Source organism: Geotrypetes seraphini, chromosome 9 (genome assembly GCF_902459505.1).
Source record: "Geotrypetes seraphini chromosome 9, aGeoSer1.1, whole genome shotgun sequence".
NCBI lineage: Eukaryota > Metazoa > Chordata > Amphibia > Gymnophiona > Dermophiidae > Geotrypetes > Geotrypetes seraphini.
In genome coordinates, this window is record NC_047092.1 from 121,543,901 (window position 1) to 121,570,955 (window position 27,055).

The 27,055-nt window shown below is 43.7% G+C and overlaps 1 protein-coding gene across 1 annotated transcript in view; it reads left to right on the top strand.

Moving 5' to 3' along the window:
- Positions 1-27,055, top strand: part of AIRE (autoimmune regulator) — an 87,119-nt gene that overhangs the window by 30,589 nt on the left and 29,475 nt on the right. Inside the window, exons 7-11 of the mRNA XM_033957765.1 lie at positions 1,628-1,681; positions 5,290-5,405; positions 6,528-6,621; positions 8,805-9,005; positions 25,050-25,174. Of these exons, the coding sequence (XP_033813656.1) occupies positions 1,628-1,681; positions 5,290-5,405; positions 6,528-6,621; positions 8,805-9,005; positions 25,050-25,174 (590 nt within the window). The remainder of the gene's footprint in view (positions 1-1,627; positions 1,682-5,289; positions 5,406-6,527; positions 6,622-8,804; positions 9,006-25,049; positions 25,175-27,055) is intronic.

Sequence of the window (27,055 nt, forward strand, 5' to 3'; positions counted from 1 at the left end):
GTGTACACTGGCAGGGCCTCCACGTGTGCGGATCGCCAGACTAGATGGACCGAAGGTCTGATCTGGAGATGGTGCTTCTTATGTTCTTGTACAGTTATGCCATTCAGGTCGCTGAATATCTCTGTCTCTCTTTTCCTCAAGGATGTACAGGTCTCACCAATGACCTACCTGTACAGATGTATTACTACCTCCTTTCTTTATTCTTTTCCTATGCATTCTAATCTCTCTTTGGCTTTGCCAATTGCCTTGTAATACAGTTTCCACACCGTGACTTGATATCATCAAATATGATTATGCCAATCACCCTCTTCTGGTAGTTTCTTAAGTTTACTCATCATCCCCCATGTTATGCATCATTTCCTTGGATTTCTGTACCTCAGATATAGAATTCAAGTTTCAAGTTTATTTGTAATTTGATATACCGACCATCACAAGTATCTGGTCTGTTTACAATAAGTTTCAAGTTTAATGGAGATTTGATTAATCACTTAATCATAATTCTAAGCGATGTACATAATAATAAAATTACAAAATGTGGGGAACAATACAATAAATAATAAAAAAAAAATAAAAAAAATTATATATATATATATAAGATATTTAAAATTGCATTAAAAAAATGGGGAAAGTTAATGACAAGACAAAGACATAATTGAGACAAGTGGGTGACGAGAGTTGGGAGGGGGAAAAGGAGGTTATTAATTACATTATGTAAATGAATAAAAAGGAAGGAAAGAAAGGGAAGAGTAAAACAAAAGGGAGAGGGGAATGTCGCTTCTTAAAAGCGTTTCTCTGTTTATTAGTTTTTGTTTTTCTTTTTTCAGGTTTTCATTTGGAGTTTAGATAGGCGTCTTTGAACAGAAATGTTTTAAGATGTGTTTTAAACTTGTTTAGGGAGTTTTCAGCACGGAAGTGGGGTGGCATTGTATTCCAATGCAAGGGTGCAACAGTGGAAAATATAGAATTTCTAGTATAGTATAAGTCCTTAATTGAGGGGGCTGGCAGTAAGTTCTGATTAGTAGATCTAAGGGCCCTAGCAGGGGTATGAGGGGTTAGATATTTGTCTAGAAAGGCAGGGAGATGGGCAGTCCTGATCTTTTTTTGTGCTAGGTCTTAACTGCCAGCAAATACTCCACAAGATTTGTTTTAGATATCCACTCTGCTGCAGACTATAGGGTCTATCTATCTTCCTGCAGTTGAAACACCAACTGCAATGGTCATCTTAACCTTTCTTTCTTAGACACATGGCCTTAGAAATTCATTTTGAGAGAATGCCGTATCGCATGAAAGGAAGGTCTTACCTGTAGGATCACTCCCTGATATACCAAGGTGATGGTCACCTTCGAGGTGACATTGTTCTTCCAAGGCAGTACAGGGGTTGCCAGATTAGAGGTGGGACTATTCTACTACGTCCTTGAAGGTCTCATATATATCTTATTATCTCACTTGGCTCCTCCATTGTTTACCACTCTAGTCTTCAGAGATCAGACTCTTTCTATGAGAAGCAAGAGCTTTTAGTAGATAATCATGTCTGTGGTACTCAGTGACAAAAACTGTATAACCCTGCTCTTGCTGATGTACTATTGTCTATATCTTAATATTTTTGTTTCTTTCTGATGATCTACAGAATAGAGATCTGAAACAGAACCACAGTCAAGCAATAGGTCATGCTTTCCTCCAGGTAAAATTCCTAAGCAAGATGATATACTGTAAGTTAGCTGCCTTTGCTATGTATTATTGTTATTTGGATATGCTTTATCCTTGACATCTTTTGTGACACTTCTGAAACATTTCCATTCCAGCTCATCCTACAGGCCCCTTAGGTCTGTCATTCTAGAAAGGGTCTGTAGGATGATTAAAAAAAAAAATATATGGGGGTAATAATAAAAAAAAAAAAGGTCTAAAAAGTGTCCTAAGTGGCTACTTGGACGATCAAAATGCCTGATCGTTCAAGTACCCATAACCAAAGCTGGTTTTTAGACGTATCTAAAAACAGCGTAGGCCTTTCCCCTGCCACTAAACGCACAGAGAGAAAAGAGGTGTGTTTAGAGGAGGGGAAAGGGCGGGCCGACCTACACCTAGGGACGGGAGGTGGGCCGACCTACACCTAGGCGTACAACACCTATAACCAAAACAGTTAAAGGTTGCCTAGTCGGCACTTAGACCTTTTTCACTTAGACGAAATAAAACCAGGTCTAAGTGCCGAAAAACAGGTCGCTGAGCTGATGGTCGCTGGCACCATCAGTTCAGCGGCCCGGCAACCTAACCATCGTGGCAGGACAGATGCCTCATCTCCCCTACTGCGATGCCATCACTCCTCTACCTGAACTGCCGTGACCCGCGGCAGTTGCGGTAGAGGAGTGATGGCATCGCGGTAGGGGAGATGAGGCATCTCTCCTGCCACGATGGATCACTCTCCCCCCCCCCACACAACATCGGAGTAAGAGGGAGCCCAAGCCCTCTTGCCCCGCGGCAGCCGCGACCCCCCCCCGACTCGATCGGGCCAGGAGGGAGCCCAAGCCCTCCTGGCCCAGACGAACTCCCTACCCCCCAACTCGATCGGGCCAGGAGGGAGCCGAAGCCCTCCTGGCCAGGCGACCCCCCTATCCCCACCCCCCACTACATTACGGGCAGGAGGGATCCCAGGCCCTACTGCCCTTGACAACCCCCCTCCCCTCAATGTCCGCCCCCCAGAACCCCCGATCGCCCCCCCCCGCCGACCCGCGACCCTCTCAGCCAACCCGACGACACCCCCACCCCCAATCCAACCCCATTCTTCGGAGGGCTGCCTACCAGACGGACAGGTTTGGCACCCGTCTGTCCGGCCAACCTAACAAAGGTACGGGGAAGGGGGGTGGGGGTGGGGGGTGTCGTGGGGTCGGCCGGGGGGGGCCGATCGGGGGTTCTGGGGGAGCAGACGTTGGGGGAGGGGGGTTGTCGAGGGCAGGAGGGCCTGGGATCCCTCCTGCCCGTAATGTAATGGGGGTGGGGGTACGGGGGTCGCCTAGGCCAGGAGGGCTTGGGCTCCCTCCTGGCCCGATCGAGTCGGGGGGGGGTCGCGGCTGCCGCGGGGCAAGAGGGCTTGGGCTCCCTCTTGCCCCGATCGTGTCGGGGGGGTCACGGCTGCCGCGGGGCAAGAGGGCTTGGCTCCCTCTTGCCCCGATCGTGTCGGGAGGGGGGGAGTTGGTGGTTTGACATGGCAGGAGGGCTTGGGCACCCTCCTGCCTGGATCGTTGTGGGGGGGGGGGGATTCTGTAACCGGTGCTGTTTTTGACAGACACCGGTTACAGAATCCAGCTTTTAGGCGAAGGACTGGCTCCTCCTTCGCCTAAAAGCCCTTCTGTTGGACGTTTGTGGCTTAGGCATTTTTTTGTTTCATTATAGCTAAAAAGTGTAGACGTGCTGTGGGGGTACTTTTAGACGTAGTGGAGATTGGGCGTTTAGGCAGAGGAAGGCCATAATCAAAACATGGACGTTTGTTTTGGGTATGGACACTTTCCCTGCTTCTGGGTTGAATGTTTAGGGACTTAGGTCAAAAGGGGACTTAGACGCTTTTTTTGATTTTGCCCCTCCACGTGCCTAACTTTTTTGATTTTATAAATTTGCATACTCTAGGTGCTAAAATTTAAAGACTTTAAAACACAAATCTCAGAGCTACGGCTGCATAACTTTACAGGCACCTAAGTTTTAAGTTAGGGCCACTAAGTATGATTGATGTGCATTAGGGGCCTAACTTTAGGTGCCTATATTTTTAGGCACCATTTACAGAATCTGGCCCTAAGAGGCAAATTCTATAAATGGCGTCCTGATTGTAGGCAACAGTAGGCATCCTACTGTTGTCTAACCAGCCAATTGGAACACAGGTTTTCTAATAAAAGAAAAAAACCGAGGCAGGCTGCCTATACTATAGGTGTCTGTTGTGGGTACAGAAAGATGCCTAGGGACGATTATGCTTGCCCAAGGCTGGGTGTGGGTATGATTTCAGCAGGAAGTGGAGAAAATGCTGGCCTACATTTCAAATAGACACAGCTTCTAAGCCAATCATGGCAAGAAGATCTCTCTGCAGCGATCTGCTAAGCAGCCACAGCAGGGAACCCCCAAACCCAATCACAAGTTGGCTGGCAAGAGGGATGCCCACTCCCTCCTGCTGCCACCCCCGAACCCCATGACACAGGTAGACCCACTGAATATCAAGCATAAATATAAATATTGCCTATATATGTTAAATCTGAAAAACTCTGGAATGATGCTCTCTTTGGTAAGTACTATGGTGAGTGTTAGCAATTAATCTGAAAGACTGAGATCATGCTCCATATTCTCCGGTTTAGGAGTGAGGTTCATTACTGTTAAGGTATACACAAAACTATTCCATTTGGAGACATTGCCCCCATTAGAAAAAAAAAAAAAAAAAACAAACAAAAAACTTTCATGATCCCCAGCTGGTGGGTCACTTTTGGAAATGGTATACCATTTTAGTTCCATTATTCCAAATGAGACATTAGAAGATTTAGAATTTCATACTTACCCCCTGCAGCAGATTGAAGGATTTTCCCTCTCTAGGACTGCTGTTATGTTACTGGGCAGCAGAGGGCACCTTGTATTTGGGAAAAACTACAGGTTCCAGAGTGCCCTGTAGTGCTTGACTTAATGCTAAGTCAAAGGGGTAGGTCTCAGGGATGCGTATTTCTGCCCAGGCATGAGTCAGTTGGGGGAGGTCCCAGAGGAAGCGAGAGGTCCTGAAGCAGGGATTGAGAGCTGGACACAGCATTTGGCTGAGGTAAGCCAAACTTGTGAGGCAAACAACCCTGAATAAAGATTTTTCCATTATATGCAATTGTGTGTTAGCTCTCTGACTACTTGTCTCTCCTGAAAAGCCAAGATTGCCTGCCACACCAGGTTGTCTGTTACACCCCCCCCCCTTTTTTTTATATATAAAACTGCGTTAGTGTTTTTTATTGCTGGTTGTGGTAGTAACAGCTCCGACGCTCATAGGAATTCCTATGAGCGTCAGAATTCCTATGAGCTTCAGAGCTATTACCACTGGTGCTAAAAACGCTAGCACAATTTTATAAAAGGAGGGGGGTTAAATAATCTTTGGATGATAGATGTTATGTTATTCTCTGCAGTAATGTTTCCAGGTACAGATCCTGCTATGAAATTTGGACAGGCGTGACAAGCTTGGTTGAAATGATATATGTGGTTTATGATGGGGCCTGGGAGATTGTTTCTTCGCTGGATTTACTAACCTTTTGCGCTATTTCTGTTCCTTCTCCTCCTCTCCATGGCTAGAAGAATGATGATGAGTGTGCTGTATGCAGGGATGGTGGGGAGCTGATCTGCTGTGATGGTTGCCCAAAAGCCTTTCACCTCTCTTGCCTTGTGCCTCCACTTACTGAGATTCCAAGGTAGGAAACAGAAGAATTCCAGCCTTAGATGACCAACCTTCCTTACAATAATAATAAAATTAGGAAACACTTTAAACAAAATGCTTCAGAAGCAAATTGATTAATTGCATTAAATAGTGACGCTACTAATGTCATAAGTTTTTTAATAATCAATAGTCAAACCTATATCACAATGCTAAACACATCACATCTTATATAAATTTTAAATAACATTCACCCATACAGACTCCACTTACAGGAAAGTAGCCACACAGATTACTGCCTAGAAGTGTTGTCTCCTGAAGATGCTTAAAGTGAAACACCGTCGAGTGTTGAGCAAGGCTGTCAAGATCATCAAATGATTCTGGTTTCCACACTCCGTTTCAGAAGCATTCAGAAGACAATTTAAAGCTATGGCTCTGAACTAAGAAAGAAACTGAGTTCAGTTTTGAACTATTAATGGAGGATATTTTATCCATTTAATACATATTAAGAACTTTCATATTTTACACATTAAGTGGAGTCTGTGGGTGAATGTTATTTAAAATTTATATAAGATGTGATGTGTTTAGCATTGTGATATAGGTTTGACTATTGATTATTAAAAAGCTTATGACTAGAGAATGACACGGTGACAAAATTCATCACCGTTCCCGTACCCACGGGAAACCATCTTCATGTCATTCTTTAAGGAGAGAGGGAAGAATCAGAATATGAATGGCCACAACCACTGACCCGCAAGCTTTGCTTTGAAGAATGCTGGTGTAGAAGGACCGAAGTTGAAATAGACACTAGAAAATGACATGGGATTATTTCCCGCGGTTATCCGCGGGGACGGGAATGGTGATGAATTTTGTCACCGTGTCATTCTCTACTTATGACATTAGTGGCTTCAATATTTAAACAAATGTAATACAAATATAAATGACATTTGTATACATAAAAAATTTCAAAAATTGCCCCCTGTATGAACGTCTATGACTGTCTCTACTCTCCCCCTCTCTCTGTGAATAAATGTTTAAGCTGGATTTTTAGCACTCATTCCAAGTCTATCTGTGTATCTCATTAATCACACTATCAGCATTCCCTTTTCTCTGCATACTTTGATCCTTGCTGCCTATTTATTCTTCTCTCCTGGAGCAGTGGGACGTGGCGTTGTATGTCTTGTACAATTGGGAAGATGAAACATGGAAACCAGGAGAGGGAGCGAGTCACGGAGACAAACATGGATGCTCAAGTAAGTCTGTGATTACAAAGTTTATGTCTCACTCTTAAAGAACATCCCTTGTGCTACAGTGATACATTGAATTCACATATTCAGAATAGTGAGTGGCAGGATAGCCCTACTGCGATTTCTATTTATTATGTCATATAGCACCTCTTCTGGGTTATCTGAAGAACTGGAGCTGGGGAGAGGAGAGAGGGGGTTAGCACACAAGAAATGTGTGACATTCTTTATTAAGAATACTGTACCTTGAAAAGCAATAGTGTATGTCTGAATGGGGAAAAGACAATGGGGTCTTTTAATAAACTGCAATAAAGTTTTGTAGTTACTATCCATTAGTAGCAGATATTAGTGCACAGCAGATGCAAAATCTATGTGTTAACTGTTGGGGGGTATTCCCAGCATCTGTCCAAACAGTTAACAATAGAAACAATGCACTTACTGTACATTAACAGGATAATTCTATAATAGTGCACCTATAAATAGATACCCAGAGAGAACCTAGTAGAAGTTTAGGGCTTGATTCTATAAATGATGCCTAATGGCACCTACGCTTAGTGTGGCTGTCAATCAACCACTAGGCGTTATTTATAGAATCCTGCCTAGCAGCACTTAGGTGTACTTATGCTTCACTAGGTTTCCTGGAGGTAGGCACCGGTATATTAGACCAGATTTTTACCAGGTCTATTTTTCCGGCACCTAACTTGGATGCCTAATTCAATCACACATGTTCACCGCTCCCTAACCACACCTACTTTTCAGGTAGGTGTCGATAGGCATCAGAAGGCACCTCCAATTAGGCATTGCTAGGCACCGTGCAGAATTCTGTGCCTAACTTTTAATTTTAATTCTTCAATTAACTTCAATGGCGCAATCAATTACCATGCTATTTAAGCTAATTGATTTATTTAGGTTACGTATGGATTTTACACAGGCGTTACTATGTGACATTAATTACGGTGCCTAACAGCACCTAACTAGGGCAATTTTTATAGAATCTGACCCTTATTGTATACAAGAACATAGACACCCACTTCCCTTTATAGAATACTAGCTTAACAGGCTAGGTAATATGCAAATATGCTTAGGCTCAAGCACTTATGCCAGTTGTACAGCTGGTGCAAATGTTTGTTCCTAAGTTCTAGCAATTCACACGTATCATATAGTATTCTGTATGTTAAATAGATAACTACCGTATATATCCTGTCAGGCTCCATCCACGTATGTCTACGCTTACCTACAAGCTACTTGCTAGTAAAGATATGCACATAGTTACAGAATAGTGTTTAGGCAGAATATTGGCTTATATACATTTTGGATAGTATTCGTAACATTTCCACATGTGGTAAATTAGCTCCTACTTTAGAGAATTAGCCCCTAAGTGATTTACAGATGACACACATCTGTTGTGGTGACACATCTGTTGTGGTGACACATCTGTTGTGGTGACATAAAGTAACCCTCATCATCTGCTGTGGTGACAGTTAAAAGTCACCTTGCATTAATTGCAAGGTGCAGTCTTTTGTCTATTCCCCACCCTTCCCATGCTATAGAGTTACCCCAAAATTTAGGTCATCCAAAGTTAAGTACACAATTGTGGGCATGAATTGCAGATACACGTGCAAAGTAATTGGCTAGACTGGTTATGATACACAATGTTTGTCCTTAACAAGCATTAATTGGCACTAATTTCTAGTTATGCAAGTATCTGCTGTACATCTCTATTCTATAATTTGAGTACTTAATTCATCTTGTGCACAATTCCAAAAGTGGATCATGAGTGCTCCCAGGATTTGGTGCGGAGTTATAGAATATTTCCGTTTTTGCACCTGACAGTAGCTAGGTGCAAGCATTTACACCAGCCTTTGGTGGGCATAAAAGCTCACACCTAAAGTTAGACACAGAAATGATTTAGTAGAGAATGACAAGGGGACAAATTTGAATTATTCATGTATGTGGCATCTAAATGAAGCAGTCTACAGTATAGAATTACCTCATAAATGCAAATGAAAATAGTCCAACTCCTGTAATTCACTTTAGAATTCATCTATGGTTGGATGTAGGGGTCCAGCTAGCTTTTTTTTGTACTGTATATTAGTAGGAACACTGTGGGCAAATGACACTAGAAAACTGAAAACTTGCCTATCATTGCTGAGACAAGCACCATCATTGAAACCTGTTGAATTCATTTTCAGAGAAGCCTTTATGGACAAAAGATGACTAGAGAAAGGGAGAAGATCATTTCAAAGGACTCTAATCCAGGCTCAGATGTGTCTTTCACCTTCAAACAGCCACAGCCTCCTACATCTTCTCCCTCACCAATGACTGTGACAGCACCAGTGACCATACGACCGGTGCAATTCACAGGCTCTGAGCGACGACCAATCAGTGTGAGGGTAATTCTATAATAGGTGCTTTGGGCAAGTGGGTAAGCAGGCAACTATTTCATGCCTATTCTATGAAGAAAAGTAATCACCTATTATTCTTTATAGAATACTAGTGCAAGTGACAAAAAACACACTTATATTTAAGATGTGGTCACTTTCACTGGTCCTATGACTGGTGTAAATGCTTGTGCCTAGAGTTAACCATTTAAGATGTGGTCACTTTCACTGGCCCTATGACTGGTGTAAATGCTTGTGCCTAGATGTTAACCAGAATGTACATGTTTGAGTTCTCAGGGAAGAGGATGGACCACTGGAAATTGGTACGACGAGCGAGGTGATTAAATTTGCAGATGATACAAAGTTATTCAGAGTAGTGACAACGCAGAAGGATTGCGAAGACCTGCAATGTGACATAAACACGCTTGAGAAATGGGTCGCAACATGGCTAATGAGGTTTAAGGTGGATAAGTGTAAGGTGATGCATGTCGGTAACAAAAATCTTGTACACGAATACATGATGTCCGGTGCAGTACTTGGAGAGACCCCCCAGGAAAGAGACTTAAGAATACTGGTCGACAAATCAATGAAGCCGTCTGCGCAATGCGTGGCGGTGGCAAAAAGAGCAAACAGAATGGTAGGAATGATTAAGAAGGGGATCACAAACAGATCGGAGAAGGTTATTATGCCGCTATACCGGGCCATGGTACGCCTCCACCTGGAATACTGCATCCAGCACTGGTCGCCGTACATGAAGAAGGACATGGTAGTACTCGAGAGGGTCCAGAGAAGAGCAACAAAAATGGTTAAAGGACTGGAGGAGTTGCCGTACAGTGAGAGATTAGAGAAACTGGGCCTCTTCTTCCCTTGAAAAGAGGAGACTGAGAGGGGACATGATCGAAACATTCAAGATAATGAAGGGAATAGACTTAGTAGATAAAGACTGGTTGTTCACCCTCTCCAAGGTAGAGAGAACGAGCGGGCACTCTCTAAAGTTAAAAGGGGATAGATTCCATATAAACGTAAGGAAGTTCTTCTTCACCCAGAGAGTGGTAGAAAACTGGAACGCTCTTCCGGAGGCTTATAGGGGAAAACACCCTCCAGGGATTCAAGACAAAGTTAGATAAATTCCTGCTGAACCAGAACATACGAAGGTAAGGCTAGTCTCAGGGCACTGGTCTTTGACCTAAGGGCTGCTGGATGAGCGGACTGCTAGGCACGATGGACCACTGGTCTGACCCAGCAGCAGCAATTCTTATGTTCTTTTGGTAAGTGAGCATTATTGCTGAGAAATTTGGTGACTTGAAGATTAAAATAGAAGAGAATCAAGTCAAGTTAATGCTCAGGTAGGGCAGACTCTTAGTTGATAGGGTAATCTCACAGGTCCTGTGGCAGCCATGGCAAAGGTACATGTAGTTAGGGCTACCAGATTTCCTCATTAAAAAAGAGGACACATGGCCTTGCCCCCACATGGACCTTGCCTCTTCTTTCACGAGCTCGAGGCCTTCCAAAACCTGAACAAACTGCCGGGTTTTAGAAATCCATCTGGCACTTGGACAGTCCTCTAAAAGTGGAGGACATGTCATGGTTTTCCCAGACATCTGGTAACCCTACATGTAATAGAAAGGGATTTGATATACTGCTTGGACAAGGTGTATTAAGTGGTTTACAATCAAGTATGTAAGCATTTTCCCTATCAGTCCTGGTGGGCTCATAGTCTATCTAATGTACCTGGGTCAGTGAAGGACTTGGTCAGGGTCACAAGGAGCAGCTCTAACCACTATACCATACTCTCCTCTTCTTCAATATACAGTAGTCAGTTTTGAGCAGCTGAGGTAAAATGTCCCTCTAGAGCTGGGTAACTTGGCAGCTCTGCAGGAGCGGGATCAGAATCAAGGAAGTTGGATAAGCCATTTTCTCCCTTCATTGCCTCTGGTACAAACCAGGAGTGACAAAAGTGGACTATCCCAATGAGCAAGATTTATGTGCAATGTCTGAGGAATAAACTTACAAACTTTTAAGTGTGAAAAAAGCTTCACAAAGAGAAGATGCATAATAAAATATTTAGCCTTCTTTGATGCTTCTGAAAAAATATAGACACAGTAGAGGGCGTATTATGATAGTTTTTAAAGGAATTTGCCAAGATAACTTAGTAGTTAGCTAGGTAAATTCCCCAGGCTATAAGCTTCCTTTCATTCAGTATATTCACAGCTGCTCTTGTACCAGTAGATTTCTCCACTCCACCCTAAGTTTGCAAAATGAACCTATATGAAACTGCAGCAAACCAGAGACACATAAACATACACATGCACACTTGTGCTTTTACTTTCAGAGACATGCATACACACTTGCATACCATTCCCTTCAGTCAAACAAGCTGGCACACACATGTACTTTCTTGCTTTTCAGAGAGGTATACATGTGTATGCATTCTCTTTTTCTTCACCTACACATACATACACATGCACAACTTAGTCTTCAGACACATATACAGTCCTTCCTTAGCAAAGCAGCAGATGAATCCAGAGACAAGTGGGATAGCTCACATCGACCAGCAGGTGGAGATAGAGAAACTGATTAACAGTTGGTCTTATAGCCTGGTGTTCCTCTTGTTTATTCAGTTTGCTCTATCTCCCAGCAGGGGTTGGAGCTATCTCTCTAGCTCCTGGATTCGGGCTGTGCCGGGTGAATTGGTGTTCACTTCTATTCCTCTGTTGAGACTAGCTCTCTTCAGTAGGACAGGGGTGCCTGGCTGAGCGGTGCCGGCTTTGGGAGCTACACCTGGGCCCTCCCAGGTCCCTTCTCCACCCTCCCCTCCGGTTGATTGAGGGATTGCCTTGGGGCTCTATTTTTCTTCATTCCACTTAGACGACTGGTTGATCCGCGCCTCTTCCAAGCAGGAGAGTTTGTCGGTGACTCAGAGAGTAATCTCTCTCCTTCAGTCATTGGGGTGGATCGTCAACTTTCCAAAGAGTTCTCTGTCCCCGTCCCAGTCTTTGGTGCATCTGGGGGTCAGATTCGACACTTGTCTGGGAAAAGTGTTTCTACCCCGAGATCGGGGAGAGAAATTGCAGTCTCAGATTCGGCTACTTCTCGGGTCGCCCAGACCGCGGGTTTGGGATTATGTACAGGTTCTGGGCTCGATGGTGGCGACTCTGGAGGTGGTTCCCTGGGCTCGGTTCCACATGAGGCCATTACAGCAGTCTCTTCTTTCTCGATGGTCCCCGGCATCTCAGGACTACAATCAGCGTCTCCAGTGGTGTCCTCGGGCGGCTCGCAGCATGCAGTGGTGGCTAAACGAGTTCCATCTATTCCGGGGCATGCCGCTAGCTACGCCAGATTGGGTCGTGATTACGACGGATGCCAGTCTTCTGGGCTGGGGGGCTCAGTGCCTGCAAACTTCAGTGCAGGGGGTGTGGTCCTCGGAGGAGGCCCAGTGTTCAATCAATTTGCTGGAGTTGAGAGCTATCAGGCTTGCGCTTCGGGCGTTTCAGTCTCTGATTCAGGACCGTCTGACCAGGGTCTTTTCGGACAGTGTCACGGCGGTGGCATATGTCAATCGTCAGGGGGGTACCCGGAGTCCTCAGTTAGCCGGGGAGGCAATGATGCTGTTTCGGTGGGCGGAGATGCATGTTCCTCTTCTTACAGCGGCACACATTGCGGGTCACGAAAATGTTCAGGCGGACTTCCTCAGCAGAAATCTTCTCGATCCAGGCGAATGGGAACTGTTTACTCGGGCGTTCGATCTGATGGTCCTTTGGTGGGGGCTTCCAGAGATGGATTTCATGGCCTCATCCCGCAATGCAAAGCTGCCTCGGTTTTTCAGCAGACGCAAGGAGAAGGGCTCGGAGGGGGTGAACACGTTAGCTCTCCAGTGGCCGCCGAATTCCCTTCTGTATGTATTTCCTCCTTGGCCAATGATAGGTCGAGTGTTACAACGCATCTCTCTCTTTCGGGGCAGAGTGATCCTGGTGGCTCCGGATTGGCCGCGTCGACCTTGGTACGCGGATCTAATTCAACTTTCAGCAGGCGATCGGATAAAGTTCCAGGTGACTCCGGACTTACTGACTCAGGATCCAATGTCCATGGAAAATCCGGCCCAATTTGGTCTTACGGCCTGGCTATTGAACGGTCGCGGCTGAAAGATAGGGGCTATTCGGAACAAGTTATTGCCACTCTTCTGCAAGCTAAGAAGATTTCTACTTCTGCCTCCTATGCTAGAGTCTGGAAAATTTTTGAGGCATGGTGCAGAAAGCAGGGTATTGCGCCCTTCCAGGCATCTCTGTCGGCTATTCTTTCTTTTCTGTAGGAGGGCTTAACTAAAGGGTTAGCCTATAACTCTCTGAAGGTTCAGGTGGCAGCCATTGCCTGTTACAGGGGCCGGGTGTCTCGCTCGACGCTCGCATCGCAGCCGGACGTGGTCCGATTCCTCAAGGGGGTTCACCATATCCGCCCTCCGGTAAGGCGAACCTGTCCAGCGTGGAGTCTTAAACTTGTCCTTGGGAAGTTGCAAGCGGCACCTTTTGAGCCTTTGTCTGCAGCTACATTGAAGGATGTCACGTTAAAAACGGTGTTTTTGGTGGCTATGGCTTCTGCAAGGCGAGTGTCGGAACTACAGGCGCTATCTTGCAGAGAACCCTTTTTACGTATTTCGGATACCGGAGTGTCTGTGCGGACAGTGCCGTCCTTCCTCCCTAAGGTGATTTCTTCTTTCCATGTGAACCAGAGTTTATTCCTCCCGGCCTTTCGGAAGGAGGATTGGGGAAAGCGATTCTCGTTGTTGCGTCTACTGGATGTGCGCCGGATGGTTCTACATTATTTGGGGGTGACTAACGACTTTCGTAGGTCGGATCACCTATTCGTCTTATTCGCGGGCAAAAACAAGGGTATGGCTGCTTCTAAAGCTTCCATTGCTCGTTGGGTCAAAGAAACTATTGCTTCGGCTTATTTGTTGACGGGGAAGCAAGTACCGGAGCAACTTCGTGCTCATTCGACTCGAGCATTGGCTACGTCGTGGGCGGAGTCCGGTGGTCTGTCTTTGGAGGACATTTGCTGGGTGGCTACATGGTCGTCTGGGAATACCTTTTCGAAGCATTACCGTTTGGACGTGGCTGCCCGTGCAGAGGCTAGTTTTGGCGCTTCGGTGATTGCAGAGGTGGCATTGGCTTCCCACCCAGTTTGAGTTTGCTTTGCTACATCCCACTTGTCTCTGGATTCATCTGCTGCTTTGCTAAGGAAGGTAAAATTATGTTCTTACCTGTTAATTTTCTTTCCTTTAGAAGCAGCAGATGAATCCAGAACCCCACCCCTGTGGACTATCTGTCTGTGTGTTAGGCTGAATTTTTTCAGTTGAGGTATTGTTGGTAATTGTATTCTTACATTTCTGATTTAAACATTCACTACTGGAATGAAGTTTTTTATTTTGGATGCTCATTATCCTATCTCGGGATGCTTGGGCAAGGCGCATAACTGAATAAACAAGAGGAACACCAGGCTATAAGACCAACTGTTAATCAGTTTCTCTATCTCCACCTGCTGGTCGATGTGAGCTATCCCACGTCTCTGGATTCATCTGCTGCTTCTAAAGGAAAGAAAATTAACAGGTAAGAACATAATTTTACCATTCTCATTATTCATATGTTTGCAATGTATGAATTCGCATATCAACCAATATTCTCCATTTACAATGATGTGTTCACGTATTCGTGAACTGATGCTCACAAAACCAGCTTCCTTTGCTTTCACATTCACGTCATGATCAGGCTTTGCTTCCAGATATGGCCCCCAAGTATCCAGAGAGTGAATTACAGGTACTTCAAGTAACCTAGTAGTAGAGCTGATGCCTCAGCACCCTGAGGTTGTGGGATCAGTTCCCCGCACTGCTCATTGTGACCCTTTTTGTGGAATGCCTATATTATCACAATAGTGCTGGTGGGGTGTGTAAGAATTTTCAGCAACATTTTCAGGATTGTGTCATTGAAAATTGGTAGATAGTGCACTTATCCATATAATGGCTACTGCATAACTTTTTAAAGCAAGCAGTTTAATCTCCCTGCTTTAATTATGGTGTTCATTTTAAAAGCAAATAGGCATTTCAAAATGGCCCAAAAAAGTCCATCTGCTGAAAATGTCCAAATGTCAATTTTGGAAAAAGCAAAAATAGGACTATTTCCACTGTAGTTCATTCAAATAGCAAGGGGGTATGTTGGATATATGTTTGGGTGGGACTAGGACAGGCCCAAAATTAGAATATCTTTCAGTGATAATAGATCAGGAAGAAGTGTCCAAGACAAAACAGAACGTTTGTATTTACACCTGTTTCTATCACAAAGGTATGCAGAATGACCAGTTGACTACTGGATAGGGTTACCAAAGATCCGGGGGAACCTGGACATGTCCTCTTTTTAGAGGACTATCCAGGTGCCCAGACGGACTTTTCAAAACTCAGCAGTTTGTCCAGGTTTTGAAAAGCCCCACTGAGCTCTGGCCGCATCTGAGCATGCGTGGATGATGACACACACATCTGCGCATGTTCCAGGCCCTCCAGATGCGGTCAGAGCTCATCAGAGAAAAAGAAAGCTTTGTAGGGGTGGGGCTGAGAGTAGAACTGGTCTGGACTGGAGGCGGAACTGGGCAGGGCTGGGGCAAAACTAGGTGGGGCCAGAGGGAGAACAGGGCTGGGCCATGTGTCCAGAGATTTGCAGCCCAAAATATGGTAGCCCTACTACTAGAGGAATTAAGGCATGACCCCTCCTTGATCCCCCAGTGGATGTTCTCTCTCTTACCCCCCTTAAGAAGTGAAACTAAAAATAGTATGAGCAGAAAGAAACCTGTGCCATTTTAGTTTTCTCTTATTACCAATAGATGAAGCTGGCACCATTTTGTATAGCAAATATTAAACATTGCACCATTCTCAGTGTGCTAGTGCTTTTTGCAGTACCCACACTGGCAGATCAAGAGCATTTGGGAATCACTGTTGCCTACTAAGAGACATTGCTATGGTACGAAGGGCAGTCAGGAATCTGGAGCAAGCCCAGGAGGAATTTATTTATTTCTGTCTGGAGTCAGCCTGATTATTTTGAAAATACAGAAATAAAATATAATTTGTTTTTCTTTCATTTAGGACTTCTTTTACTAAGCTGCAGTAAAATGTGGCCACAGCATGCCCTTATGTGGATCTTTCGCACATACTAAGACCATTTTTACCAAAGCCATAAAAATAACTTTTTTTTTTTTTTTTTTTTGCATTAATGGGCATGCTCTAATGTTGCCGTCAGCATGCAGCCATTTCTTAAAACTACCATGTGTGCATATACCACCACCCATTTTGTAGGCAATACAGGCTCCTGCATCGTTTATGCGCTTACCACTTAGCATGTGATAATGTAGGTATGCTAACTGGTTTGTGCAGGAATGACCACTCTTCACCCTATACACTCTCTTAAAAAAATTAAGAAAAAATGCCCTACAATGGCTTTGTAAAAGGGGCCCTGTGTTAGGTGTGTGTTAGCGTCTAATGCAGTTTAGTAAAAAGACCCCTTAGTTTTAAAAACAAGAAGGAAGTGGCATACCAAGCTAAATGGTGGTGTAAGGCATGATCTCCGCTCCCCTCTCCTCTCTACACAAATTAAGCTTTTCAGACAATTGTGAGATTGTCCAACCGCTGGGTTTAGCATACAAAAATACTGGAGTAAGTGGCCGGATGATCAAGCATTCACATGTATTCTGAATGTTCTTCCAAACAGGCCAGGAAACCATAAGAGCAGAGCCTCATCTATGGTTTGTCTAAATTAAAGCTGAAATTCGTAAAATAAGAGGGGAACTGGATGAGAAGAAATCTAAGCTTGAAGAAACTGGCCACAGAGTGAAGAAGCTGGAGGGAAAATGAATTAGGTTTCTAAGGACCTTAGCACAGTACTCTAATTAATGAGGTTTCAGTGGGATATAATATTGCACATAACATAACATTACTGTGCAAGAAAGAACTGAGAAGCTAGAGAAAGGAGCAGATGATATTTGGTTGAAATTAGAGGATTTGGAGAGCAAGGCGTGTAGATGTAACCTGAGATTCCAGGGAGTACTGAATCTGTTATAAATAAATCAGTCGAAGAAGTGGTGCAAGACATCTGTGGAGCTCTGTAGGGGAGAACAGTATGCTTATACATATTGAATTTCAATATGTACTGTACATAGAGCATTGGGCCCAAAAGATTCTAAATGCCCCAGAGACATGCTGGTCTATTTTTGCAAACCACAGAAAAAGAAGCTGTTCTGAAAGCCACTAAGGACCAGATTCTATAAATGGTGCCCTAGTTAGGTGCCACTAGGCTCCCTAATTGAGGCCACCTAGCGACGCCTAACTAAAATCTGTGCCTAACCTAAAGTACTTCAATTAGTCTAAATGGTGTGTTATTTGACTGCACAATTGAAGTTAATCGAATAATTAATTTAATTTTTTTTATTTTTTTTTTTAAAAGATGAGACTTTCTGTGGTGCTAAGATAAATGTTTTTCCTGATGTTTCTAGAGCTACTCAGCTCAGGCCCAAGGCCTTTTTGGCCTTGAAAACTATAGCAGTATCTCTGGGAGCAATATTTTTCCTAAAATATCCTTGTAAATGTCTAATAATTTAATAAGGAAAGGATTATGTTTGTGGGACTCTTTACTGCTGGAGAATTTTCTTAGGAGTTATGAGAAATGATTTGATTTATGATGAGATGGATGTTAGATGAATTATACGCTGAATATTGGATGTGTGCATCTGGGAATTCCTATTACAGTGGTGCCTCACACAACGAACTTAATTGGTTCCAGGAGCAAGTTTGTTATGCGAAAAGTTCGTTATGTGAAACGCGTTTTCCCATAACAATACATGTTTAAAAAAATAATTCGTTCTGTAGCATAAAATATGCTAAGATGACATAAAAAAAGATAAATTTTTTGTTATTATTTTTATTTAAATACATCTAAAAACATACATCTCCCTGTCCTTTTACTTCCACTATCTTCCTATCCCATCTCTATTCCCTTTTGTCCCTCTCCCCATGATCAATCATCTCACCACCTCTCTCTGCCCTCACCCTCAGGGTTCAAGATTGCTTCCACTCTTTTTCCTGTTGTTCTCTCTGCCTGTCACCCTATGATTTAGCATCCCTTCTGCCCTTGTCCAATATTTCCCCTTCTCTCCCTCCCTCTCATCCCCTGCTCCAACATGTGCTTTCAGCGGCCTTCTCCCCCCTTAAGCGTCTTTTCTTCTCCACTCCACCTTTCCTCCCTCCCTGCCTCCACCTTTGTGGCGCTTTTGCACCCGACCGACAACAGAACAGGCCCGGTCGGACAAATCTCCCTGCCCTGTAGCCGCGAATCTAAATTACCTTCTTACAGCAGCTGGATTATTGAAGCTGCTGTAAGAGGTAATTTAGATTCGCGGCTACAGGGCAGGGAGGTTTGTCGGCCGGGCCTGTTGTCGGTCGATCGGGGGACCTGACCAGCTGTGCACATTCTTCGGGGCGGACCGCCCCCTCCCCCCTCTTTCGTTCGCCATTGCCTTCTTCCTACCTGCCCTGCCGCAGCCGCACACAGCCGACCGGAAGTCTTCCTGATGTCAGCGCTGACGTCGGAGGAAGGGAGGGCTTTGCTTAAGCCCTCCCTCCGACGTCAGCGCTGACATCGGGAAGATTTCCGTTCGGCTGTGTGCTGCGACAGGGCAGGTAAGGAGAAGGAGACTACCCTCGCGGCTCGACCAACCCCGCTGCGATCCAACCCCGCAGGAACCCCGGAAGGATGCAGCTCGGGCGACTTCATTGTGTGAAACGAAGTCCGTTGTACGAATCAAGACATAAAGTTCGTTGTGCGCAGCGTTCGCTGTGCGAGGCGGCCGTTATGCGAGGCACCACTGTATTTTACTTTGTAAGGATCTATATCTTTTTCTTCCCTCATGACGTGGGCTTGAAGCAATTTATCTTTGATGTGTTTGCAATATAATTTCTGTTGTTGAATGCTTATGTTTAATTGTTTAATTGCTTGATTGGAAGATGAAAGATAAAATAAATTAAAAGTTAGGCACAGAATTCCATGAGGCACTAGCAATTCCTAAGTGGAGATGTGGAATGCCTAACTGAAAAGTAAGCATGGTTAGGAGAGGAGAATAGGCATGGTTGAGTTAGGCGTTGCTAGCAGTCTGAGATAGGCGCCAGTAAATTAGGTCAGTGAAAACCAGGTCTAATGTAGCAGTGCCTACCTTTAGGAAGCCTGGCGATACCTAAGTTTGCTTAGGCACCACTAGGCATGATTCTATATATGGTGCTAGCAGTTGATTGACAACTGTGCTGAGCAGCACCTACAATGTAGGCACCACTAGACGCTGTTTATAGAATCTGACCCTAAGTGCCAGGGGATGGTCCAGTGGGAAGATGCTTTGATCGAGATATTTGTGGACATAAGAACATAAGAACTGCCACTGCTGGGTCAGACCAGTGGTCCCATCGTGCACAGCAGTCTGCTCAAGTGGTGGCCCCTAGGTCAAAAACCAGTGCCCTAATTGAGACCAGCCCTACCTGCATACGATCCGGTTCAGCAGGAACTTGTCTAATTTTGTCTTGAATCCCTGGAGGGAGTTTTCCCCTATAACAGCCTCCGGAAGAGCATTCTAGTTTTCCACCACTCTCTGAGTGCAGAAGAAGTTCCTTACGTTTGTACAGAATCTATCCCCTTTTAACTTTAGAGAGTGCCCTCTCGTTCTCCCTATCTTAGAGAGGGTGAACAAACTGTCATTATCTACTAAGTCTATTCCCTTCAGTATCTTGAATGTTTCGATCATGTCCCCTCTCAGTTTCCTCTTTTCAAGGGAGAAGAGGCCCAGTTTCTCTAATCTCTCACTGTACGGCAACTCCTCCAGTCCCTTAACCATTTTTGTCGCTCTTCTCTGGACCCTTTAGAGTAGTACCATGTCCTTCTTCATGTACGGCAACCAGTGCTGGACACAGTATTCCAAGTGAAGGTGTACCATGGCCCAGTACAGCGGCATGCTAACCTTCTCCGATCTGTTTGTGATCCCCTTCTTAATCATTCCTAGCATTCTGTTTGCCATTTTCACCTCCGCCGCGCATTGCGCGAATGGCTTCATCGACTTGTCATCCAGCACTCCCAAGTCACTTTCCTGGGGGGTTTCTCCAAGTACCACAGTGGACAGTTTTCTTCCCCACCATGAGTCTCATTCCTTCGTAATTTCCTTTTCGGAAGTTCAGCGCCGAGCCCGTCATTCTGATTCGATGTTTAGGCCCTGTGTCCAGGTCGAAGCAGATCATATTCTGATCACTGGTTCCCAGCGTCCTCGTAGTCCATTTAGAATTAAGTCCAGAATTGTGTTTCCTCTTGTATATTCCTTGACAAGTTGTTCCAGGAAGCAATCGCCTACAGGAGTTTTTAGCAGGACAACAGGATGCTCATTTCAGGAAATAGGAGGAAGAGGGGATCAGAGGGTCATCTCATTTGAACAATTGTAGGAATAATATAGTATTGCGGGAAAGGATAAATATGAGACAGAGGCAGTATGGGGTCAGCCGAGGGAGATTTTGCCTCACCAATTTGTTTGACTTCTTTGAAGGTGTGAATAAACATACGGATAAAGATGAGCTGGTTGATGTAGTGTATCTAGATTTCCAGAAAGCTTTTGATAAAGTTCCTCATGAGAGGCGTCTGAGGAAATTAAAGAATCATAGGATAGGTGGCAAAGTTCAGTTGTGGATTAGGAATTGGTTATCGGATAGAAAACAGAGGGTAGGGTTAAATGGTCATTTTTCTCAATGGAGGAGAGTAAACAGTGGAGTGCCGCAAGGATCTGTACTGGGTCCAGTGCTAATTAATTTATTTATAAATGATCTGGAAATTGGAACGATGAGGGAGGTGATTAAATTTGCAGATGACATTAAGCTGTTCAAAGTTGTTAAAAAGCATGTGGATTGTGAAAAAGTGCAGGCTATCTTAGGAAATTGGAAAACTGGGCATCCAAGTGGTAGATGAAATTTAATGTGGACAAATGCAAAGTGATGCACATTGGAAAGAATAACCCAAATCAAAGTTACCGGATGCTAGGGTCCTTCTTGGGGGTTAGCACCGAAGAAAAGGATCTGGGTGTCATCGTAGATAATACAATGAAACCTTCCACCCAATGTGTAGCGGCAGCCAAAACAGCAAACAGGATTCTAGGAATTATTAAATAGGGATGGTTAACAAGACTAAGAATGTTATAATGCCTCTGAATTGTTCCATGGTGCGACCTCATCTGGAGTATTGTGTTCAATTCTGGTCTCCTTATCTCAAGAAAGATATAGCGGCACTAGAAAAGATTCAAAGAAGAGCAACCAAGATGATAAGGGAGATGGAACTCCTCTCGTATGAAGAAAGACTCAAAAGGTTAGGGCTCTTCAGCTTGGAAAGAGGCAGCCGAAGGGAGATATGATTGAAGTTTACAAAATCCTGAGTGGAGTGGATCGATTTTTCACTCCGTCAAAAATTACAAAGACTAGGGGACATTCAATGAAGTTACAGGGAAATATTCTGGAATGCATTGCCAGAGGTTGTGGTAAGAGTGGATAGCAAGCTGGTTTTAAGAAAGGTTTGGACAATTTCCTGGAAGAAAAGTCCATAGTCTGTTATTGAGAAAGACATGGGGGGAGCCACTGCTTGTCCTGAATTGGTAAGTAAATGTTGTTGTCTGGACATTCCTATAGAATTTTAATAGCTTGTTGCAAATTCCAAAAAGACGCCTCAGCCCCACCACTCCACCGCTGCAATGATTTATACCGCGGGAAGCATATTGTGGTGCTTCATCATTGGCTGTCTATTTGTGATATTATTTGTTCTTTTAAGCTTTTTTTCTTTTTCAATATTTTCAAACAATAAATAGTTTAAATAAACTTCATACTTCGATGTTATAATATATAATTTAAAGGTAGAGAGTACTTATCTCAGCCAAAACTTGGGGAGTCAGACCCGACATGTTTCACACAACCAAGTGTTTTATCAAGGGTCTCCCAAGGCTGCCACTGTCATCCGACTCCAATATAGTTATGAGAAAAGATCCTGAATTGGTAGCATGGAATATTGCTACTCCTTGGGTTTTAGTCAGGTATTAGGGACCTGGATTGGCCACCGTGAGAACAGGCTACTGGGCTTGATGGACCATTGGTCTGACCCAGAAAGGCTATTTTTCTGTTCTTATATCACCACCTACAGTTATAGTCCCTTATGAAGCAGAGGGCACTGAAAGTGCTTCTGATCCTGAAGTCATAATTGTAGGCCATTACATAAAGGGGCCATGAAAGGCTTTTAAGCTCCAAGCACATACATTTCTGCTTCAGCAGAAGCAGGTCCTGGCAGTCGTGGGAACATGATTTAGGCACAACGATGAATCCACTACTACTACTATTAATCATTTCTATAGCACTACTAGATGTATGCAACCAGTAAGGAAGAAAGAGATTGTGGAGGATCTAATTATGGGAATGCTCTCTTGTTGAAAAAGAAATGGGTACAAGACACTTCACAAGTGAGACTACACCTCAGGTCACTCAGCTCTTCTACACAACATCATTTCAATATCCTCTCTTTGAAAAATATTAATACCATGTATTTAAATATCTGCACCCTCCCTCTGGAACTCTATACCCAATTATATAAGAGAGGAAACAAATTTAAACCAGTTTAAATCTAAATTAAAAACCTTCTTGATTAAAGACGCCTTTGAGTAGTAACTACTCTTTTAAAGATGCTGTTTAATGGCAACTGTCCTTTTAAGGACAATTTGATTTTCCTTCTTTTAGTCTTTCCCCTACCTCTTGTTCTTTCCTTCAGTGTCTCTTTCCTATAATATTGTAGTTCAACCCCTCTTTTCCTTTTGAACAAGTTTGTCTGTTTGGTCAATTATTCCTAACGAGACTGGAAGACTGGGCAAACAAGTGGCAAATGAGTTTTAACGTACAGAAATGCAAGGTCATGCATGTAGGGAAAAAGAACCCGATGTTCAGCTACAAAATGGGGGGAACACTACTAGGGGTGAGTAACCTTGAAAGGGACCTGGGGGTGATGGTAGACACATCACTGAAACCATCGGCACAGTGTGCGACAGCCTCAAAGAAAGCAAATAGAATGCTGGGCATCATCAAAAAAGGTATCACAACCAGGACAAAGGAAGTCATCATGCCGCTGTATCGCGCAATGGTGCGCCCGCACCTGGAGTACTGTGTTCAATACTGGTCGCCGTACCTCAAAAAGGATATGGCGGTACTCGAGGGAGTGCAGAGGAGGGCGACTAAACTGATAAAAGGTATGGAAAATTTCTCATACGCTGACAGGTTAAAAAAGCTGGGGCTGTTCTCCCTGGAGAAGAGGAGACTTAGAGGGGACATGATAGAAACTTTCAAAATCCTAAAGGGCATAGAGAAAGTGAATAAGAACAGATTCTTCAAACTGTGGGGAGCCACAAGCACTAGGGGTCACTCGGAGAAATTGAAAGGGGACAGGTTTAGAACAAATGCTAGGAAGTTCTTTTTTACCCAGAGGGTGGTGGACACATGGAACAAGCTTCCAGAGGAGGTGATAAGCCAGAACTCTGTACAGGGGTTCAAGAAAGGTTTGGATGGGTTCCTGGAGGATAAGGGGATAGAGGGGTACAGATAGAACTTGAGGTAGGTTATTGAATTGGTCAGTAACCACTTCACAGGTCGCGGACCTGATGGGCCGCCGCGGGAGCGGACCGCTGGGCAGGATGGACCTCTGGTCTGACCCAGTGGAGGCAACTTCTTATGTTCTTATGTTCTTATGTTCCTCCAAATACGTTTGTTAACTTGATTGTTTTTTATTGATCAATGTATACCGCCTAGAAGCCCGATTAGGCAGTATAACAAATTTTTAAATAAATTTGAAACTTGAAACTAAAGATATATGCTGGAGAATGTGTGTTAAGAAAGGAGATTATATCCAATTTTGGTGGGACAGCCTTAAATTACATCCTTTTTTTATTGGTATTTATTAATTGCCTTTTCACAAAAAGATTTATCCAAAGCGGTTTACAATACTTTTAATAGTAATCAGGTACTCTTAAGTATTTTCCCTATCTGTCCTGGTGGGCTCACAATCTCTCTATGGTACTTGGGGAAATGGAGGGTTAAGTGACTTGCCCAGAGTCACATGGAGCAAGCTGGGATCAAACTCATAACCTCACGTGATCTTCACAAGTGTGTTCCACTGGTATCAAATTGGATATCATACAAACTGTATGCATATTAGATAGGGCATATTGAACTCTTATTGAGAGATTTATTTAGGAGACTATTTTATTGCCTTTGATGGCCAGGAGAAGATCCGATTTGCCTAAAATTCTGTTTCATAGCATGATTATAGCAGCCCAATTTACCACAGTGAAAGGATGGAAGCAAAGTGAGGAGCCCAGTTTTTAGGTGTTTGAACAGACTGGACAATATTTGGCCAATGTCTAAGATAACAGCTAAACTGTACAATTGTATTTGGAGATTTGAAGAAGCCTGGGGGACCCTATCGCATGTGAAAATCTCTAAACAGTGTTAAACTATTGGGGCATGAGAAAAGAAAGAGGACGTGAGTTGGGGGAAGGGTAGAGAGTTTGAATGTTATAAAAGGAAATAAGCTGTATTTGTTCAGTGTGTAATGGTTGACTAATAGTGTAATAAAGATGTTTTAAGTGAAAAAAAAATTAGGAAACTTCATTAACATATAGGAAAGCTCATCCCTAATGTCTGTAACACTTTTGTATTTACAATAGGATCATGAATCAGGATATTATCCTCACCTCCCCCCATTATATTCATTTTTAATATCAAGGAAAAGAATAAAAAAGGGCCACTCAAGACTTTATGCTTAATCAAAGCAGCATTCTATGTCTCCTATTCAGTTTTAGTAGGCAATATACAGGAAAATGGTACCTCATAAGGTTTGGGTGTAGAATTCTGCATTCTATAAAATCCTGGGAAGTTCTTGGTTTCGCTAATATTCATTTTCTCCTCTTCCTTGCTCTTGAAAGAAACAAGTTGCTGGAGAGAAATGTGGAGTCTGCACAGGAGGAGGAGGAGACCTGATTCATTGTACTCAGTGTTTTAAAGCCTTCCATCTTCACTGTTATTATCCTTCTAATGCTGACCGCAATAGGTGAGACTATGCACACTACACAACCCATAGCAAACCAGGTGAGAGTGAACACCAGTTCTATGGCTGGCATAAGTGCTCAAGCCTAAATTATATTAGTATTTTATAAAGAAAAATAGGTACCTGCTTTTAGGCACCATATAGGCACCTAAATATAAGCATACTGTCATAGAAGACCTAAACATGTATACTCTAGAGGAGAGGCGGGACAGGAGAGATATGATACAGACATTTAAATACTTGAAAGGTATTAATATAGAGCCAAATCTTTTCCAGAGGAGAGAAAATGGTAAAACTAGAGGGCAAAAACTTGAATGCAGAGAAGAAGACTTAGGAGTAATGTTAGGAAATTATTTTTTTCACGGAGAGGGTGGTAGATGCCTGGAATGACGTCCAAGTGGTGGAGAGGAAAATGGTGATGGAATCCAAAAAAGCGTGGGGTAAACACAGAAAACAAATTGTATAAATTAAAGAACTAAGGCTGGTATTAGACAGACATGTATGGTTTGTGTCCCATATATGGCGATTCGGTGTAGGATGAGCTGGGGAGGGCATCAGTGGGAACTCCACTAACTTGGAACATGAGGACATTACTGGCCAGACTGTACAGTAGATATCCTGCAAACAATGAGATGGTTGGGTAGGCTGGAGTGAGCTTATATGGCAACTTCAGCAGTTGGGACCTAAGACAATACCTGGCAGACTTTAGGCTATGGCCCAGAAATATCAAAGAAGAGACAATTTAATTTAAATAAATATTTTTTAATGAGAATAACTAATGGGCAGACTGGATGGACCATCATTTACTATGTTAGAATTGCCTTTCAAGAGAGTAATTCTGTAAAACTGTGCCTGTTAACGCACCTATTTGGATTCCAATCTATAAAGAAAAGTAGGCACTTACTTTTCTTTATAGAATACTAACATAGCAGGGCAAATATATCCCTATATTTTAGACACAAGCACGTGTACCAGCCATCGAGCTTGTGTAAATACTTATGCCTAGATTGTATGTAAATTTGCTCCTTTGCTTCACCCAGAATTACCCATGTGTACATCTAGGATTACCAGACGTCCAGATTTTCCCAGTCATGTCCTCCTTTTGAGAACATGTCCGGGGGTCCGGATGGCTTTTCAAAACCCAACATTTTGTCCGGGTTTTGAAAAGCGTCCCTCAAAATCACTGTCGGGCAGGAGGGCAAAGCGATGATATTATGCGCACGTGCGTGTTCATGACGTAATCACGTTGCATTGGCACATACGTGGATGCTCTCCTGCCTGTCCAGAGCAGGCAGCAGGGAGCGGGGCTAGGGCGGGCTGGGGAGTGAAGGGGCAGTGATGGGTGGAGCTGGGCTGGCCTGGGGGTGGGTCTAAGGGGTACGGATTTTCTAAACAGAAAATCTGGTAACCTTATGTACACTCACCTTCAAACTATCCCCCCTCCCCCGTTTACAAAACCGTGCAAGCATTTTTTAGCAGTAGCTGGTGTGTGCGTCGGAGCACTACACAATATTCAGTGCACCAGCCAGTGCTTAAAACTGCTTGCACGGTTTTGTAAAATGGAGGGGTGGGGAGGGGGGGGGTTATGTGCCATAGCATATACAGGATAAAGCATAAAAGAGTAAGCCCCCTAGAGTTGGGTTTTTTTCTTTGTTTTCTCAGCAACTTCTTGGAATTTCAACATGAAATTATACAGCCTTATTTGATGTTGCTAGCTACGTTTATATGCCAAATGGAATGAGATTATCTTCAGTTACGGACTTCTGAGTGTGACCACCCAGCAGTTTTCACATGTCCAAAAATGTTTGCACTGTAAAACAATCATTATTGGAAATAAAATCTATCACAGTAATGAAGACTTTTTTGTCTGGGGAGCAATGCTGG